General features: G+C 34.2%; 2 protein-coding genes across 14 annotated transcripts; one reads left to right on the top strand and one right to left on the bottom strand.

Moving 5' to 3' along the window:
- Positions 1-754: 754 nt before the first annotated feature.
- Positions 755-8645, top strand: LOC139998080 (uncharacterized). The gene is made up of 3 exons (XM_072022330.1): positions 755-1040; positions 1782-1899; positions 6625-8645. The coding sequence occupies exons 1-3, from the start codon at positions 891-893 to the stop codon at positions 6813-6815; spliced, it is 459 nt and encodes a 152-aa protein (XP_071878431.1). The 5' UTR covers positions 755-890; the 3' UTR covers positions 6816-8645.
- A 219-nt stretch (positions 8646-8864) lies between these two features.
- Positions 8865-19275, bottom strand: Simj (transcriptional repressor p66-beta simjang). Of its 13 annotated transcripts, none has more exons than XM_072022314.1 (10): positions 17997-19274; positions 15748-16277; positions 15430-15498; positions 14736-15019; positions 14403-14628; positions 14027-14333; positions 13801-13866; positions 13091-13524; positions 12708-13009; positions 8865-12628 (listed from the first exon to the last, which is right to left on the bottom strand). In XM_072022314.1, the coding sequence occupies exons 3-10, from the start codon at positions 15477-15479 to the stop codon at positions 12372-12374; spliced, it is 1926 nt and encodes a 641-aa protein (XP_071878415.1). In that variant the 5' UTR covers positions 15480-15498; positions 15748-16277; positions 17997-19274; the 3' UTR covers positions 8865-12371. The 13 variants fall into 13 exon arrangements, with proteins under 13 accessions (XP_071878415.1, XP_071878416.1, XP_071878412.1 ...); XM_072022315.1 differs by having other exon boundaries at positions 15748-16228; XM_072022311.1 differs by lacking the exon at positions 15748-16277 and having other exon boundaries at positions 18282-19275.
- Positions 19276-19885: the final 610 nt, after the last annotated feature.

The following is a 19885-nucleotide window of genomic DNA, read 5'->3' as shown; positions in this document are numbered from 1 at the left end:
ATAGTAGCATAGAGAAAAATTCTATATTTGTATGATATACGCACAAATTGCACTTAATTCCCGAACAACTTTTGTGCATGAAATTTGCATTTTACGTATGTATGTGTGTAAATATTTTTTGATGCTTTATAATTGAGGTAATATTAATGAAATTTTACAAGTAGCAGTTATCTAACTATCCCACTTGATGAAAAATTATAAAATTATAAAGAATCAAATTATTGTGCAAAAAGGTCCACATAAACAAAAAATCAAGATGCATAAGACTATCAAAAAAATTTTGACATCGATAAATTACTGTATAATAAAATACTGTATAGTAAATACAGTAAATACTGTAGCAGGTATAAATAAAATGTCCAATTATAATTTTAAAAAATGACAAAAACATCCAATTATTAAAAGCGCCATCTAAGCATGTCACAGTATGTGAATAATAAATAGAAAAAAGACTACTTCACCTTGAATATTTTTTATATTTCTATATATTAATGCATTTTCTGTATTTTTGCACTTACACATTTTTCATAAATGCAAAAAAATCTGCAGTCAACTTATTAGATTAAATTGTAAAAAGTAAACTGTATCAATCCTTTGTTATAGAAATAAATACCGATAAAAAATTAATGAAATAATTAATCTATTTATTTCAATTTGCAGGAGCAAATTTGAATGTGAGCTTTAACTATTAATCACTAGCTATGATTCAAACTCGGCTCTATCCTATATTCGTACCGCAATGTAGGATATCCCCTCCAGGAGGCAAATACGTTGGAGAAGTCAAACTGTCGGTGCGTTTCTCTGCCACCTGACCACCAGTTGTGATTTCAAATTATCCAGGACGAGGTGTGAGCTTTTTTTTTCGTCGCGCGTGTTTCCATGACGACGTGATGTATTCTCGCGGTGCGTTGCTGCTACTTTGTTGCTTGTTCTTGATACTGGCTGGCCACTGTCACGAGGAAAATGTCAGCACCGTCACGGAGGAGAACGCGCTAGCAAAATTGGTTAAAATGTTCTCCAAACCTGGAGCGTTTAAACGAGTAAGATTTAAACATTAAAACTTTAATAGTTTAATTTTACCTGTCTTCATGAAACAATGTAATAATAATAATAGAAGCGATGTATATCAGATTACATTATTTCATATCGTAACAATTAAGTTTTTCATTATTTTCTTTTTTTTTTTTATAGATAATTTTTAAAAAATTGGATAATCTCGAGTGACAAACGCGGTTTGTCGAGTGATTATTTTTCTCTCCCCCCCTTTTTTTAGAGAAAGTAAAATTAAAAATTCAGATTTAGAAATGTTTTTGAATCTTGACTTTTGCACTCTAATTAACAAAAATACGCATGCGCATTGAATAAACACGCTAAGGACGAGGCTGATAAAAGTGCCGGCACTTCTCGGCACTTTCCGTTGCGTAACGAAAATTGTAATCGAAAAATATTTATGTACTCACGATTACATGTTTTCGAATTGCAATAATCACGAGGATGTCATACAGAAATCAATAGACATTCTAACAAATATTTTATCTAACTCTTTTCTCAACACAAAACTGTAAACATTTAAAAGTAAAAAAAAAGAAATTGAATCACTATTCTATTATTTTAAATCGAATAATAATTATATAGAATTAGATCATTACATTACATATTTCAAATAGCATAAATAATTACACGTTAAACCTCTCTCGACATTTCCTAGAATTCAGAATTAAAAAAGAAAACGCGCATTGCTAGTTTTGCGGATGTGATAAAGCTATCCGATTAACTTTCAGATTAACGCAATATTCGGTGAAAATTCGATCGAGGAGCTGTACACGTCTTGCCCGAAAGGCGAGGAGGGTCTCGAATGCAGAAGAGCCGAGGCCAGACGATCCGTTGACTGTCCTGAAGGTAATCGACTAAGGATTCCAAAATTTTATGCACGTACACTCGTAAACACACATATAGTATACAGTTGCTCATGAAAGTATTTGAACTTACCAATCTGAAATGTATATAAAAGTTACAAGGTATTTATTGCAAGTATATTTTCAGTAAAAAATTAATACGTATATATAAAGCATGCATAGCTATCTTAAATAAATAGTAAGTGTTAAAGATGGTCCCACAAAATTTTGTAACTTATTAGTAGATTGTGAATGTTTAAGCATTTATAGAAAATTTGAAGGTGGGAAAATCTGCAGAATGTATATGATAGTCAAAAATATATAAAATATCCAGAATAAACAATACAATATTTAGTCGGCGAAGACAATCTCTATCTATTTTACGTCTGTTTAATTAGGTTCACAAAGATATGAATTTGTATAAGTATCTGCAATTTACTGGATAACTGAGTGTATAAATACGTTTATGATCTTCGCAAAATGTTCACTGGTACTGAATATCTTGTAGCTTCTATGTATGTACATTTTCAGATTTGTTTCAAATTTTACCGATGTAATCATAATCTGTAATCTGTAATTGAATCTCATTTCAGTGGTAATATTTTATCTAACTCTTTTCTCAACGCAAAACTGTAAACATTTAAAAGTTAAAAAAAGAAATTGAATCACTATTCTATTATTTTAAATTGAATAATAATTATATAGAATTAGATCATTACATTACATATTTCAAATGGCATAAATAATTACATGTTAAATCTCATTTCAGTGGTAATGAAATTTCAATATATGATATATTCATAAATGCTTTCTACAAATGTCTGAATACTTTCTTGGGCCACTGTACACACACACACATGTAAAATCAATGCATGCATACATCTTTGCATTCCAACAAAGCCGGCGTAATCACTATTATGGAAAAACATATACCACTATGCGCGATGTATAATAGAGATTCTGACCTTGACATAGCCACTCCCAGACATTGTTTGCCCACGTTAAATGCACACGAACGCGCGAGAGCGTTAATCTACGAATTAGATCCGGCGCAGCGTTGGATCGAACGTCGTTTCTCGATTTTTTCGCATTCAACCGTATTCATCGTGGCGCAATAAATCACTTTCCCAGGAATGATGCTCGCACCGGTTGGGAAACATTTCTGCTTTTACTTTGAGAACGTGAGCGTATGTAGGTTTATGGTGATTTGGGGGTCATACGGGTTAACGAAAAAAGTACAATAATTTTTGTAGTAAATTTCTGTCTTAAGGAAAGTTTAATGACTAACGGAAATGACGAAGAATGTGTTTGAGGCATAAATCAATCTTTTGTTATGCAATCATGTGCATTCTTGTAATTGGAAAATGTAGGTGCATCATTTTGATGCGATTCTAAATAAATGAAATCTCTTTTTATTCTCTATTCATTGTTTTTAATAGGCTAGTTGTTTTGTGTAAATAGTACAATTGCACTGTTACATATCTACACCAATGTAAAAAAAAAATAGTGTATAATAATAACAGAATAATAATAACAGAAAATAATACCTAAAAAATTTTATCAAACAATATCTTTTGGTTTTTTTTTAACTAACCAGCTTATAAAACATATTCTATATAGTACATCATTGTTTCTAATTTTCTTTATAAAAGCATTCCCCTAACTGATGCTCTAATTATTTTAAGCAATGTAACATTAACCCTTCGCGGTTGAAGGCTTGGATACTGGCCTGGCAGCACACTTTCACTAACAACAACTTTAACACCACTTGTATAATTTACTTAGCAAGATTTTATTAAACGTAATCGAAACATATATTACCGCCACTCCTAGACGTACATTGTTTGCATATTATTATTGCCCGGGAACATTCTTTCGTGAATCGGATGGATACCATTGGATTGCAGTGAATCGAATAGAAAGCGATTGAAATTCGATGAAATTCAGTTCCTATACCGATGGTGATTCACCGAGACGCGATAAATCACTTTCCGCGGAGTAATGTTTAGGTACTTTGGAAATGTTTCTACTTTTGCTTTGAAGATGCGGGCATAATATTAACCCTCATGACGAAGAAGGACAGTCGTTTGAAAGTTTGAAGATGTACTTTCACTAATCTCTCATCACCATAAAATTACTTTACTTATATATTATGAATTTTTCTGCTACAAATTATTTGCAATTTTGTAGAAATTATGATTATTACAATCTAACGTGAAATTGACTTTAGGAAATATTAACAAAATAGTTTGCAAAAAGTAAATTCTTTTTTGAATAATGTAGGACTTCATCTGACAGAAATATTTGTAGACTACAGAATTTATGCAAATTTATATTTTATAAGTATAATTTAAAAAATAGGATTTATGTAGAAAAATTGTACTTAATAGATATTGTATAAAGTATATCTATACCTTAGATACTTAATATATTTTTGCATATGATATGCATTCTGTATATTTTTGCATCTTTAAAATTTCTCATAAATGCATAAAAATCAAAATTGTTTGTACAACAAAGAATCAATGTCTTTAATCGTATTCCACTGAATTAAAATACATGTCTAATTCATTGATGATGAATAATATTCTGCAATCAAATAAACTCGCGCGAATGTGAGATCAATTTTAATAAATTTCAATTTGTTCGTTAGTTATACTTAGAATTATCTCTAGACCAAGGAAATTCCAATTTCATAGAACTAGCAGACAGTGTAAAAATAGAAAATCAGGAGAAACGTTTACTTTTACCACGCGTGTCCTTGCGATTCTTTTCCAAGAGGAAACCTCGTCTAACGTCCGCGATAATTTGTATCGGCCGAGCATTTGTGCCATCTCGCGTCCCTCCTTTCACCGTTCTACAACCAGAGCAACAATGATTTAACCTTCTAATCATCTCAGTTAGAATATACACAACTGCGAAAAATTAACAACATGCTCGTTTTCTTTGAATATAAAGTTTTTTCTTCTTACCTCTTTTCTTTCCTATTATGTATTCTTTTTTGATGATGAAAAGATGCACACATAGGTGACACTGTAACACACTTTTCGCTGCTTTTGAGGAAGATGTAAACTGCGAGATTAGAATTGAGACCTAAATCTGTATATATCTAGAACTGATCGAGAATCTTGATATTATCAAAGAGGGAATTTTTTCTCTGATATTATATAATTATAATTTAAACTGTTAGCTTATGTTACGACACAGTAAATTGTATCAACAACGACTGAAAAATCACTCCAACAATCTGGTCACAAATCTGCTGGATTCCTACGAAGTACGTGAAAGATTGAAGAGATTTTATTTTCTGCATAACAGCTAAACAATGTTATTGTAGTATACCATTGTGTGTATTTACATTTAAGTCAACCTAAACCGTCATAATCAGCGTTCATTACCATTGAATGGTAAATTGTATATATGCAGATATTAAAAAAAACTTACTTTAATAAAATTGGTTCTAATTTTAATTACCTAGTGCAGATAAAAGTAGAAGTTCTTTAGTATAGAATTTTTACTAACCTAAAAATGGAAAATTAATCGAAGATAGAATTACTACTGATGACTATACTGATGAGTATACTTTGAATCTCCTCACTAAAATTTGCATTCATACATAAATGGATCAAACCTCTAATTTTTCCGCACATATATCTATATTCATTTTTTTAATTCATTTGAATTACTTGTTACTATAAATAATGATTAGAAATTATTTTATTTTAGAAAATAGGCCATGCAGATTGTAAAAAATAAACTGATACTATTATGACAGAATAAAAAACAATGTTCTGTTATCGAACTAGTCTATCTAAAAGAACAGCGATTTGTCTCAATTCTGAACCAGTTACTACATGAAAAATACACACGTGCGGCATATATGATACGCGATACGCTTTGCTTCTGTTCCTCTGTTCCCCCTTTCGCGTTACGCTTATTTAACGTAAAGAGTCAAGTGTCTCATGATGCAAGTGCGTTGCGTAGGTAATGGAATTGCAATCGAGATGAAGAGGCAGATAGAAAAGTCGAAATATGCATGGTTCAATTAAGAAGTCACTCTGGAAGAAGAAAACCATAGAAAAACAAACCACTGCGATAAAATACTCAATAACTATCAAGAAGGATCTATTTCAAAATATTAAAACATTATGTAGTACCATTTTTGATAGTGATATGTAAAATCAATAAATGTAAGATTAAGTAACGTGTAATAAATGAATGTAATAAATCATAGTGGTATTAGTCAGCTCGTTATTAATTTTAAGGTCATGAAAATATGTCGTAGCAGAGAAAAAAGTTATAACTCGCTTAATTATGAAAGTGTAGATGAACTGCAGTAATGATAAGTTGAAATACGTGATTATATTTAAATTCTCAAAATGTTGACTTACTCTACTATGATTTTCCCACCATATTAAGAAATCTAGATAAAGGATGTCGAATAATTAAATTTTCCAATGATTCAATTAGATCAGATTGTCAAAAAGTAAACATAATCAAAATTACCATTTATTCATGGAGTTTGAATCTAAAGCATCATGATCTGGAGTTCATTGCCATTATTGGTAATTCACGTAATTGACTTCACGCAATTACTAATTTGTTTAATAGCTTATTTTTCTTATACCTTATTTTCATATAATTTATTGGATCGATAAAAGTACCGATTATAAATAAACGATTCGCAAATTTCATCTATAGGTCAATTAATTCTTTTTGCGTTTTCCAGGTGACTGTTACTGCTACAATTGCGCCGCAGCTGGTCCTGAGTTATGGGCATCCTGTTGTCGTGAAAGCTTGCGATGCTGTTCACATCTCGCGGCGGCCTGTCGAACCTGCGACCATCCGACGTTGTATCCGTTTTGCTCAAAACACTTTAAAAAATGTCTGGTCGAGTTCAATGAGGAGAAGCAAAATTAATATTTGTTTCTCTATATCATAATGAATCCTAGTGTCTCGCGTTTCAATTGAAACAAAATAACGATTCTACAAAACATAAGAAAACAAGATAAATCATTATACAGTGGCTCATGAAAATAATTGAATACTTATAGAGACATAAATACATGAATACATTATGCGCGTAATACAAAAGAATTTGAAATTTCACTAGCACTGTAATGAGTAGGATGCGAATTTTTATTCATTTATAGAAAATTCAAAATTGCAAAAGCGCACAAGATGCATATGACATGCAACATATTCAAAGTATAGTTATTATAAAACTATTAATTAGTTAGTATAGTTGCCATAAAACAAAATATACTTATTATAATATACAATAATTGAAAGATGAAAATTCCTACTTAAATATCATTTCTTTAATTAGATTTGTAAAAATACGGATCTGTATAAAAATCCGTAGTCTAATAATCAAATGATACGACAATTATGATTATACTGGTAAAATTTGGAATTTAAAAATGTATATAGAAGTTAGAGATATACCAAAGTAATTAAACAATCTATTATTCATAATATTAGTCAGAAAATCAGCAAAAATAGAGATCATATTTTTCTTTTCCTCAAATGTTAAACATAATCTCACAAAATATTGTAGCTTAATAATATAATAAATAACTAATTGTTTAATTATTTTGGTATATCTCGTTCTATATACATTTCCAAATTAGTTCCAAATTTTACCAATAGATTCACAATAATCATATCTCATTACAGTGCTACCAGTTTTGATAAATTTCGTATAACGCACTTAATATATCCATAAAAATTTTTCATGACAACTATTGTAATACTTTTGCCAACCATTGTACGTAAATAGTAATACTTTCTAAACTTTGAACCAGTAATAAGAGAGAAAGAGAGAGGTTATGACAGACGAAGATACATCTCTCTGCAGCGATATGTACTATATACCGTAACTAAATATATACTACTATAATCACACTAGGATACAAAGCAGGAAATGGAATTCGTAGAAAATAGTAACGTAACAGGAAAGAAGGCAAGTTCGCGTAGGCTAACTAAATCGGTATCGTATTCTTGCATAAGTTGAAAGTTTTACGCCGAGTTTCTAAATATAGCGCTTATCTTCCGACTTGCTAAACTGGTCCCCAGTTTCAATTTTTTGCCACGTTACATTTCGTACCGGCCAGGGCAGCGCGAGAAACGAGACGCCGCGATAAAATCGTACCTGAACTCGTGCTAGAACATGGCTAAAATACGCATGCTTCGTTTTCATTTGCGGGACGGCGTATGAAGAGGAAAAGCAACATAGCGGATTCGTTGCAGAGGAGAGTGTAACAACGGAAAGGGAACCATTATATCGTCCGATATCTTTGTACTAAGGCTCGACGATGAGAAAACGTGTCCGTGTACAGAGAAAAAAAGAATCAATAAAAAGAAAAAGATAATAAGAACAAAAGGAGTATTAGAATTTGTAATGACGAAATTCTTGAGCGTTCATAGGTCAATGTACAAACATAGTAAAAAATTAATGGTACCTCCTAAAGACTAAACGATCGCAGGCCATTTAATCCGCCGCTTTATAGGTATCTTAACGATTATCGAAAACGTGTTCGAGTTACGCGAGTTACTGTCCAAGCGATAGACAAGAAGTAACACAGACGGTTCGATAAGTTACACATTTACAAAAGTGTCTCGTCGAGATTCGAAACGCACGAAAATGACACAAACACTTGCTTCGAGAAAATTCTTCTCTTCGACGGATTTGTTTTCACTTTGTTTTTTTTTTCATTCATTTTTTTCTTTTACATGTAACATTAAAAGCTGACAACGTTTTTCGAGAGTACAAATAATAAATCATCACTCGAGATACAATCATTGATAAGCTTTATTCGTGTAGTCTCCAGAGTATTCGGTAATCTGTACTTTTTTTTTCTTTTTTTTTTTGTTAAAACTACTAATCCTATAAATTGTGGGGGCAGAGATTCTCATCAGGTAGTCAGACTTAAAAGATACAATAATTTGAATTCAGTTTCATTTCTCTTTTTTTCTATCTTTAGACGTAATAAATTTAATAATGTACCTAACAAACCAGTTTGTACATTCTTAATTTGTATTTTCCGTTTTCACATATTCTTTTTCGAATCATTTCAGCGTGTTTTCTGTGTCCCCACGAAATATCGGACCTCGTTTTCGTTTACACATTTTATTTTCTGTTCCAAATACCTTATATAGAATACTATTCCGCGATGTTCGAAGTTCTATATTGCTTTACCTATATATCAGATCGAAACTTAGATTCGTTTCGTTTTCTTTGTTGTTTCTTATTCCATATATTTTACACTACCGCCCTGCAAATGCAGTATAAGTGTTTTTTTCCTTCATTTGTTTTTTTGTATTCTTCTCGAAGCGAAAAAGATTAGTTTCCATTTTTTCCTCATTTTTTCCATTTTCTTTTTTCCTGTTTAGGATATAAAATTATATTTTCGTACTAGAGAGTACTTTCAATTCTTAAATCAGCACCATACAGAGGTGAAAGACAAGACTAGAAAGGAAGATAGGAAGAAACGTATTAGTTACTTTTTCTTTTTCATTTCTTTTCTTTTGTTGTTTGCGTTATTCCTTCTTTTCTTTTCGAAAACTCGTTTCGTCATATGAAAAAAATGCAATGTAATTATTTTGAACGTTCTCCCATTATCGCGTAAAATTCGAAGCAATCGTGATCGACAATCAGTTTGATAAATCGTTGATCACGCGAAACGTCTTACGCGATTTCGGCAGTCATGAGATTGACGATATTGCAGCATCTTCACTTTTTCTTTTATTCTGTTTCTTTTTTTTTTTTTAATGGAACAATTATACATTTGCTGAAGAAAGGGAGGTTGGTAACAAAACGCAGACATCTGGTAAAACAGATAATAGCAATAAATTTAGAAATAACCCTTTACATACAAATATCGTTTGGTCATAGGATTTAAGATAGATTACTAAATATTAATGTAGTTAATCTTCTTTTATATTTTGCATCTTGTGCAATAAACTGATTATATTTATCATGCAATATATAGAACATAAACTAAAGCAAACATATTTTAGAATAAAGTACTTTACAAATACTAAAATGAAGTATTTTGAAGTTAAATAACTTAACTTAAAATCTTTCCATTATAGGTTATCCAAAGTAAGGCCTAACGATACCAATTTAGGGTTGAAATATTCTCACTATTTTTATCTTCATGTAAAATTTATGAAATTAAGAAGGTGAAAATATAGATGTATGTTACAAATGATTAATTAAATTAAGATATACCGATTGTATATGATTATTGTGCGTTAAGATACCATGTACTCCCTCGCTTCATATATGTGATCGTGACGATGAAATACTCCGCTTTCTTTCGTTTCTACATTTCTTTTTCATTTTTTCTTTTTTTTTCTTTTTGTCTATTTTTTCTTTTGTTTACGATCAGGAGGATGACAGCGGTAGCGTCCTGGCAAAAATGACAATTGACAACAATGACATTACTTCGATTCTTCTTACACAAAAAACACAGATCTTGATCTATTATGCGATCGATAGACTTATTACGGTGTACATGTATATCAAGTATGAGTTCAAAATCTATCACGTAGTACAAAGAGAGATTGATTATGCTATTTTTAGTTTATTAACTTGTATCATATACCGAGAAATATCAAGACTACAGTTAACTATATATTTAGTGATTCGGAAATTGTGACCAAGATCGGTTAATTAGCCGGTAATCAATGAAAAATCAGATTATTTAAAAGTGGAAGTGGTAATAAGTATTGCTTGGGATGTGTGCCGGAGAGATTTTGCTTTGTTAAACTCGTTCTTTCTTTCTTTTTTCTTTTTCTCTTTTTAATGTGCAGATAAACTTTTTTTTTCGTTTTGTTCTTTTTTTCAGAAGAGAGGATTTCATAAAAATTCGGCGATCTGCCACATATATCGCTTTTTGTTTCTTCCTTCAGGAAAAACTTCGGATACATACGATCTGTTTAAATTCATTAAATACTTTTACATCAACGTGACACATGAAATCAATCGCGCTATCATTAGTAATTTACATCTTAATCGATAGATTTTCTTTCTTTCTTTTCTCCATTTTTTATATATTCTTCTTCGTTCCACGTCTTTTTTTTACTTTTTTACTTTTCCTTTTTTAAATACATCTTGCATCAAAATGAGCCTGAAAATGTCTTATCACGAAATTCCTACGATTTGTGCGCGAATGACACTCGTGTCACTCTATCTATTCTTTTAAACATGTTGAATACTCATTCTCTGTTCTTCCGTAATAACGACAAAAAAAGAAAAATAAAAAAAAGAAAAAAACGGAAAACATCGCTATCACACCCACATTCGTTTTTTTTTTTTTTTTACTATATCAGTGACACACATTTTTTTTATAAAGATCGTTTGTTTCTTTTTCGTTTTCTCTCATCAGTAATCTACAACTTTCTCTTTCATTCACTCTTGCTCTCGCACTTTTTTCTTTCGCAATTATTATAATCGTCTTAAAAATACTCACAGTTTGAAGAAAATAAAGAGATATACACATAGCACAGGTACCGCTGATGGTTAAAAAAATTATTCAAACCAGCGACAAAGGTTGGCTTAACTATAATATATCAAGGGTCTAAAAAAGATCCCATTTTCTTCTCAATTTTACTTTACCTCACGTATTTATACGTGTTCACTTTCTCAATCCCACTTTCTTTCTTTCCCTCCCTCGTTCGTTCGTTCGCTCTCTTCCTCTCCGATTATGTCTACTATTGTGGATCAAATTTTTTTTATGATCATGTAACACTTAGTACTGTCTTTAGTGCCTTATAAATGTCCACTTGGTTCTTTATGTAGATACAATATATATAATGTAATAATTGAAGCAATTATATTCATTTATGTGCGTCCAAGTTATTATGCACTTACTCCAATTGATTGACATTCACCTATTATTCTTTTGCAATATTGTTAGTACCAACGTAATGTAACACGAAAAACAAAAGAATAGATATTGCTGTTAAAAAAAACCAATTAGAGAATTTTTTAATTGTTGGCCTTTGAGTTAAACGTGAACATTTAATTCTCTCTCTCCCTTTGAAAATCACCAAGGAAATTACGCTAATTATCATTTGTGTATTATTAACTGAAAGTTTAGATTTGTTCGAGACGACAAAACATCGAACCTTCCGGGTAACAATCAAAACTCACACTCACACGTCAATGCATATCCACAAAATGATGGTTAAAATTGTTCCATTTTCACAATAATACAGGAAGTGTCTTGTTCCATTGTTCCAAGTTTGAGCTTCATATTGTAAATAAAGATACCAATCGTACACAGATTGGTACATTATTCTAGAACTGTCATGAAAGTGTAACAATCACACTCCATTGAAAAATTTCCATTTAGTACATTATCATGGAAAAAGAATACGAGTATTCTTATTTCTCAATATTCTCTAACACAGTTCTGCACAGTTTCATTTATTTGTGTTTAATGGTCGATCTTTAAATGCGTCCGGTTACGTTTTCCAATTATGTGGATGGGCTCGAGGTGGTGCCTGGTTGCCCTGTGCTTGAGATGCTTGTGATGGAATCATATCAAGCAAATATTGGCGTTGCAAGTCTGCCGCTTGTCGTTGTAATTCTGCGAGACCTTTTCCGCCAGCTTGCGCCATCGCTATTTGGTAGGGATATAATATCGAGGTAAATGGTGGCATCATGTGAGCAGGAAGAGGTTGATGAGGTGGCAGGCCTGGTACTGGATTTTTTGCCAATTCTGAAAATAGGATCGACCACATTTTTATTTTTAACACGCGACATATAAATTTTTCAACAGGAAAGTATTTGGAAATTACCTCTGAGCAACTGTTGTTGTAAGGCAGCCGCAGCAGCGTGATGTGGGCTGAATTTTCCGCTTTCTGCCAATTTAACAAGAGGATGCTCTTGCAACTTGGGTGCTGGTGGAGTTGGTGCTAGTGTTGGTGCCGGTGGAACTTGTGGTGGAGGGGCTGGTGGTGTTGCTACTCTTCTCGTAGGAGTAGCTGCTTTAGGAACTGGTTTAGGAGCTGGTGGGTCTGGGCTAGGGCACGCTGCTTGCGCCAACCTTTGCTCTATTTCTTGTTCCTGCTGCAGTGCTTTTACAAATGCTGTTTTTAACCTTTAAATACATACATCGTGTTAATCATCTTAATAAGATATATCATTAAATTTCTATTTTGTAAATTCAAAGTTTACCAACCGATTAGTATGCTCTGCTTTAAGAGCCTTTTTAACATTGGTCGTTACACAATGTTCGCATATAACTCGAGGATCACGACCTGCTGGAGGTCTTTGGAAAGTTGCATGTTGCCCTCTTGGACCTTCTTTTTTACCACCAGTAACAGGCTTTTCCCATTTCCACACTGGTGTGAAATCCGTTTTACATTGAGTACACTCAAACGGTTCCGGAGGTGGTGGAATAGCTGGTTCTTTAGTGATAAAATCAACTACATGCTCCAGACCCACCAAGTATATAAATTCCGTATTAGACGGATTTGGCACGAAGTGCATCTCCGGTGGCGGAGGTTTCGGAGGCGGTATTTGTAACAAGGTCTTTTCGAGTTGTTTTCTTAAAGCCAATTTAGCAGCTGCCTGACGTTGTGCAGGTGTCTGATTATCATCCCTTGGTCTTTCCTGTGGTTTTAAAAATAAACATTAGATTTATAGAAAAAGACAAGGCCTTTAATAAATTCGATTGTAAATTCTCTATAAAATAAAATATTAATGTTACAAGAAATACAGAAACAAAAAGAAAAGAAGAGACAGGAAGGAAAATGGAAGTGTAAGTGGATTAAATATAGAAACACAAAATGATGTGGCTGTTAGGAAGACAAAAGAAAGTCGACACGACATTTAATAAAAAGTTAGATTGACAAGAGACTAAACATATACTTTGACTAGTGGATATACCTGCTCTGAAATCACAGGTGTGCTTAAGGATGCGGTGGTTTTATTTTCTTGAGGTCCAACAAGCAGCTTTGTGTTTACAAAAACACAATTATGGTTATTTACATAGTTCACAAATAATGTAAACAAGTATTTGTAAAATATAATATATACATATAAAGTGTAACATTTTGAATATTTATTCATAAAAGTTCTATATATATATAAAATAACAAATGATATTTTGTACCTTACTTACTTGATGTGCTGGAGTGGGTGTTGGATCTTTCGTGGACCTCTCAGTTCTGTCTGCAGGTGCATGATAATTTGATACATTTGGTGTTGCACTAGGTGGCCTGCCTCTAGGATGAGGTGGTTGTGGTATGACCATGTTAGGTGGCATTCCAGTACTAGAAGTAGAACTTCGTCCAACTGTGGGAGGTAATAACATTCCAGGTGGTGGTGCATGTAAACTACTGCTTCTACTGGGTGCAGGTTGTCCTCTAAGCAAAGGTGGTGGTGCCTTGCCTGTCCTATGACTGGAAACAGGTACGTTACTTCGATAATCGGACGTAAACATATGTTTTATTATACATGTATGCAATAAAATTCAAGTAGAATATTACCTATGAGGAGCTGGTTGTACTGTAACTGGTGGGGGTAATTTACTTGGTACTTTAGGGACAGCAGCAATGTTTTCTTTCAGTTGCTGAGATTGCCTTAATTTCTTCAGTAATACCAATTTCATTTCCTCAGATCTAAGTTCCTCCCTTAACTTTCTAAGTGTTCTCTCACGTTCAGCCAACTCATCCGATGATAATTCTTTTATTGGTGGCAAAGGAGGCATATCACCTAATAGATAGAAGTTTTTAATGTTATTAGATATACTTATGTAAGAAAAGAATGTATTTAGGCATAGTACTGAAATTACAAATAATTATACTATTTTTCTAATTAACCTTCATCGCTGTCTGCATTTCCATTCACATAACCATTTATTCTACGTTCATCAGGAGTTTCTGCATAACTTATTTCAATTCTGGGTCTAAGATTACGACGAGTTTTCCTATCATCTCCAGACTTGGGAGCCAAAATGCCTCTTGCTGCATTCTGAATATTACGTGCTTCTGGCATGTTGTTGTCCACATTAGGACTTGAAGAAAAGTGAACACCTAAATCTAATGGAACTCCTACGTCACCAGAGTTAACAGTTATCGATGGAGAATTTCTCCTGCTACTGCTGCTGAAAACACACATTACTTAGTGACAAAACTGATATGATAAATTTTATAATGTAATAAAAAAAAAAAAAATAAAACTATATACATTAAATAAAGAGTGAGGACTGTAAAGAATTTCATTTGAAAAAAGAATAATCTACTTTTATGTAAGAACTTCTATTTGACATTAGTGATAAGAACTTGTTTTCTTTAAAAGGTACGTTATCATAAAATATTACAATGCATTATTAACATCCAGTTTTCATAACTATAATGTAAAACAGTAGCCTCATTCTGTAATCAGAATGACGTAAACAACAGCAACTTAATACTGACATAGTTCTCAACCCTGTATCAATATACAACATTATAACCAACCAACACAAAATTTAAAAAAAAGAGAGGGAAAAAGTCGAAGTTTCTTTCAATTTACCTAACACTCAAGTCAACAACTGCATCCCCGTCCAAATCCATGGCTTCCATTCTTTTAAATTCAGCAACTCTACAAAAACACAGAAGTGCTTATTTATAACACGATTTATGTGGTTCGTTTCGATTCGATCGATTCTGTAACAATAACGACACACACGACGAATGCGTATACACTTACAAAGGGTTAGAAAAAAAGAATAAGAAAAAAAACATTACAAAGATGAGACTACGAAATGAGACAGAGCGTTTCATGATGCCGAAATGATTTCAAAGCTCATAGAAAAAGATTCACAGCGCGGAATAAAAATAACTGGGTTACCAAAAATTTCCGTTCGAGCATTCCGTTTCATATGCACCGGAGCATCGTGGTTCTCTGCTCTTCCCTCTTTTTATTTCAAAGGCAAGTTGCGTCTTCGCTTGCAAAGGATGCAATCACAACACCACAGTAGAGCACCACCGGTAACGCGATTAACTTCGCGGTACTTAAAACGGTTGATAAAAAGATCGTGTTCGGTTTGCAAGACGATCGGCCGATATCCACGGAAGCAAATGTCCTAACCTAACCTCTCGTGGTATTCAAAGACGTTCAAAGAAGGGAATATATCGGTGGTTCGAGATCGTGCACGAGGATATTGGCGCGCTTTGCTGAGGCTGCCGGTAGTACTATATTCTGCGTGCCCTTTCCTTTTAATCTTTCTTTACCGAAAACTTGTATCTCGGAAGGAAGAATTTGATGGCGGTGACGAAAATCGAAGAATTGAATTTGATGCTTCGGAAGTGGCGTCTCGGCACAATGGCAGCTAAGCGTAGCGGTACAAGACTGTGGAAGGGGGAGAAGGGTGCCCTGTACTGTGAGGGGAGAGGTACGGTCGCACATTAATTATTTCTCCCCTCACCCCCCGTCGCCGGGTCTCTCTACCCCCTACCACACGAGTCAGCCACTCACCCACACGAACGGCATCGGGAACGGGCTAGAAACCAATCTCTCTTTCTCTTTTCCTCCGTACTCCCTTCCCTACAAATATCTCTCTCACTTGTTTCTCTCTCTCTGCGGATTTTCCCGAATTTCGTCTCCGTACTTCTCTCCCTTTCCCTCACTCCTCCCTCGCACCCTTATGCCCTACGGGAAATCGATTTTTCGACGGAGTCCCCACTGCCGGCCTTGCCGACCAGAGGGACGAAGGAGTTGCAATGTTTTTGCAACGTATTTCATATCGTCCACGCATCTCGTAATTACTATTGTATCAAGAAACCAAGCGCGACCTCTAGGTAATACGATCTATTATCTATATGTTTTATTCCACAGTTTTTGATGTGATTCTAAACGGAGAGATATTTGATGATTGTTTCTATAAATAAGAAGGTTTTTTTTTAATGATGGTATCTTATGCGAATGTGATTTTAGATTGTCTTAATGGCCAAAGAATTAACTAGTTCACGGAGTTTCTCTCGGATCTCCCGCCTTGCACACTTTCCAGATCACGTGACGGTGTAAGGATCTCTAAACTCGAGAATTTATGTCAACATTTTTCATTCACGTTTTATGATATTACTGTTTTACTAATGGGAAAATAATATATGAAAAATAAGTAATGTATAATTGCATTGATATTTGATTTTTGTCGACATATGTAATATAATCATTTTTTTTTTTTTTAATTTCTAGTTATGAATCGTTATAAAAATTGTCCATATTCTTTTCAATTGTATTTTGTTTTCATATGTTGTAATTGAAAACTATGAAACAAGTGTAATGTGTGAATTTTAAAGCGACTTACGACAATCTTTGACTTTCTTCGACTTAACCTAATAAATGTATTCCACCGTTATAATAAATCGGCACACTAATTTCGTCTTCGAACTTTAAGTACTTGAAAACGAACTAAATTACAACAGGAACTATACTTTATCGCTTGTATTTAACCAAGCTCATGTACAAACGATTAAAAAAGTAACCGTAAAAATAGAAAAAGCTACATGATCATGTAACAGTACTTCGATATCCCATGTTTCAATTCTGAATATATTATTCTAACATTACGTTATCAATAAAAATATTGGAATTCATTATTCCAAAGAAAAAAATTTGAATCATTCAATGATAATTATCGCTAGAAGTACCACAGTTGTCAACATTCGTAATTGTTTGTAAATTTTATAAATTTACAATGGTGCATTTTTAGAAACTTTTTGTAATTTTTAATAAAGTATATGGGGAAGCATTTTTTAATTTCCGTTATACTCTTTACTTTGATTGCATAATTTCGCTTTAATTTTCTTTGGTAGAAATTTTGTACTTCAATCGTCGGTAGTTCTAGCGTTAATCAGGCGTGCAGTTGAAAATATCGGTGGCTGAGTGTCGAACGAGGCATACACGAACGCTGACTGGCGACGTGTGACGCCAGCTCGCACGACAACGGCGACACGCGACTCTTTATATTTCCGCGTGCACAACATATTTGCTACTACATTGATAATCGCACCTTCTCCGAAGGAACGAATGCACGGAGTATTTTGACCCCCACACACACGCCTACGCCTCCCGCGTTCAGGAAGGCACCAACGTACCTGAGAGGAGGTCAATGAAAAGGTTGATCCGAATTTGTGTAAATCGACTTGACATGCAAAGTCAGTCGACTCTTGAACATAAAACGGACGTACAAATGGGGCACAATCAGACAGGTAGAGGCTAGTGTAGATAGGCGGCAGGCAAAGACGACAACCAAGAGAAGCAGCAGGTAGAGAGGCACGCTGTTAGGTAGACAGTTAGGCAGGCAAGGCGGTCTGGTCGCTTTCCACTCCACTTCACTCCACTCCACTACGATATATTACTCTATACTATCGCTTACGTACAATGACATGGCGCACACGACATACCGCAGTCAGTGTACGCATACACTTCACTTCTCTTGAGTGTTCCTCCCTATCACGAGCACACTTCACCGCCTCGCGATCATACACGCGCGATTTCCGCATGTTTTCGTGAATCTTTTTCGTCTGGCGTACCCGCGCATTGTTTCAACCATGTCCCTCGCGGCTTCCTCTAAACTGTGGCTGAACCAGCTCCGTGTTGTAACAAACACGAAAACAAAATATGTACGTATACACAGAGAAAGAGAGGAAGAGAGTCTGATTAAATGGACAGGGGATGACGCGTGCCAGCAGTAACCGCGAAAACGTTCGTGACGATACGCGAATCCCAGACACCAACCTTGAGCTGCTACCTTCCGCGCAAGGAGAAAAAATTCACACCGCCTCTGCGCAAAAATTAACGAGAGTGATTCAATATGGCGGCCTTGTCCGCCGTTGATGTCTTCCCCTCCTCCATCGCTCGTTTCGCCGGGCATCGTCGCCGTCGTCACTCCCCTGCCCCTGTCGCTGTCTCTGTCTCTGCATCGGAGGTGTAATGCCGTCGTGTGTGGGTAAAGAGGGGACCCAGGGGTGGAGGGACGGTGGTACGGTTGGGCGGGAAGAATGGGAGAGAGAAGGGAGGTAGACAGTGGATCTTGTCGCCCCCGTTGGCCCCCGGTATCGTTTATCGGGAAAGCGCCGCCAGCTACGGGGCTTACCGGAAGCACCCCACGGACTTTGTAAATGCGCTACGAAAGGGGCTTGACAGTCGTCTAAACAAATCCACGTGCTTCTGCGCATTCCCTTCTCTTTCGAACTTACACCGGTAACCGCCAATCGAGCCACAGCTACCAAGTATTGGAGGGCATTTCAAATCGAACTGAGTTCAACTTAATACGCCGCCGACCGTGTGAATAAGCCTCGCTATATATGATGATCATCACGCTTGTTTTTTCTATGAAAGATACGTGATTGTATTCTTGTTAAATCTAGGCAGCTATGAAGTATAGGCAGTTTCAAATAATAAGATAATTCTTATCTTGTATTTTGTGTAATTGTATAAGACGTGTGAAATAAACGTGTGATAATGTTCAGAACAAAAATTAGATGATTTGAGAAAACAAAAATTGTAAAAATAAATATAAAAAATGTATCCTTCCTTTTTGTTAACAATAGATACTTTATGCCTATTATAAAGATATTTTTTTATTACCAAGAAGAATTGGAACAAATTTATAAATGAATTTAATCATAAAATGACTATAACCATTGTTACTACAAATATAATATTTTTTGAAAACTCCCAATTTGATTCTGACCTTTACAATAACATGATTAATTAATGATTCATGATGATAATGCACAATGCAAATTTATTTTTCGATACTATTATCAAGAATAAGTTTCGCCATATATATTTACTTAAATTCTCATAATTATATACTTTGAACTTAGGAAAAAAGGGTTGACGAAAATGTTTCTGTTTACTTGGAATTTGACATTGGAACACCTAATAGCAGATAAATGGTAATCGGATTAACTATCATAAGAAGCTAAAAGATAACACCGTAAAGCTTACATTCTCATTGGGACAAGCTTTTCAAAAA

This window comes from Bombus fervidus, chromosome 2, assembly GCF_041682495.2.
Source record: "Bombus fervidus isolate BK054 chromosome 2, iyBomFerv1, whole genome shotgun sequence".
In the NCBI taxonomy this organism is placed as follows: Eukaryota; Metazoa; Arthropoda; class Insecta; order Hymenoptera; family Apidae; genus Bombus; species Bombus fervidus.
Note: the sequence above shows the minus strand (reverse complement) of the source record. Positions and strands in the feature narration are given on the sequence as shown.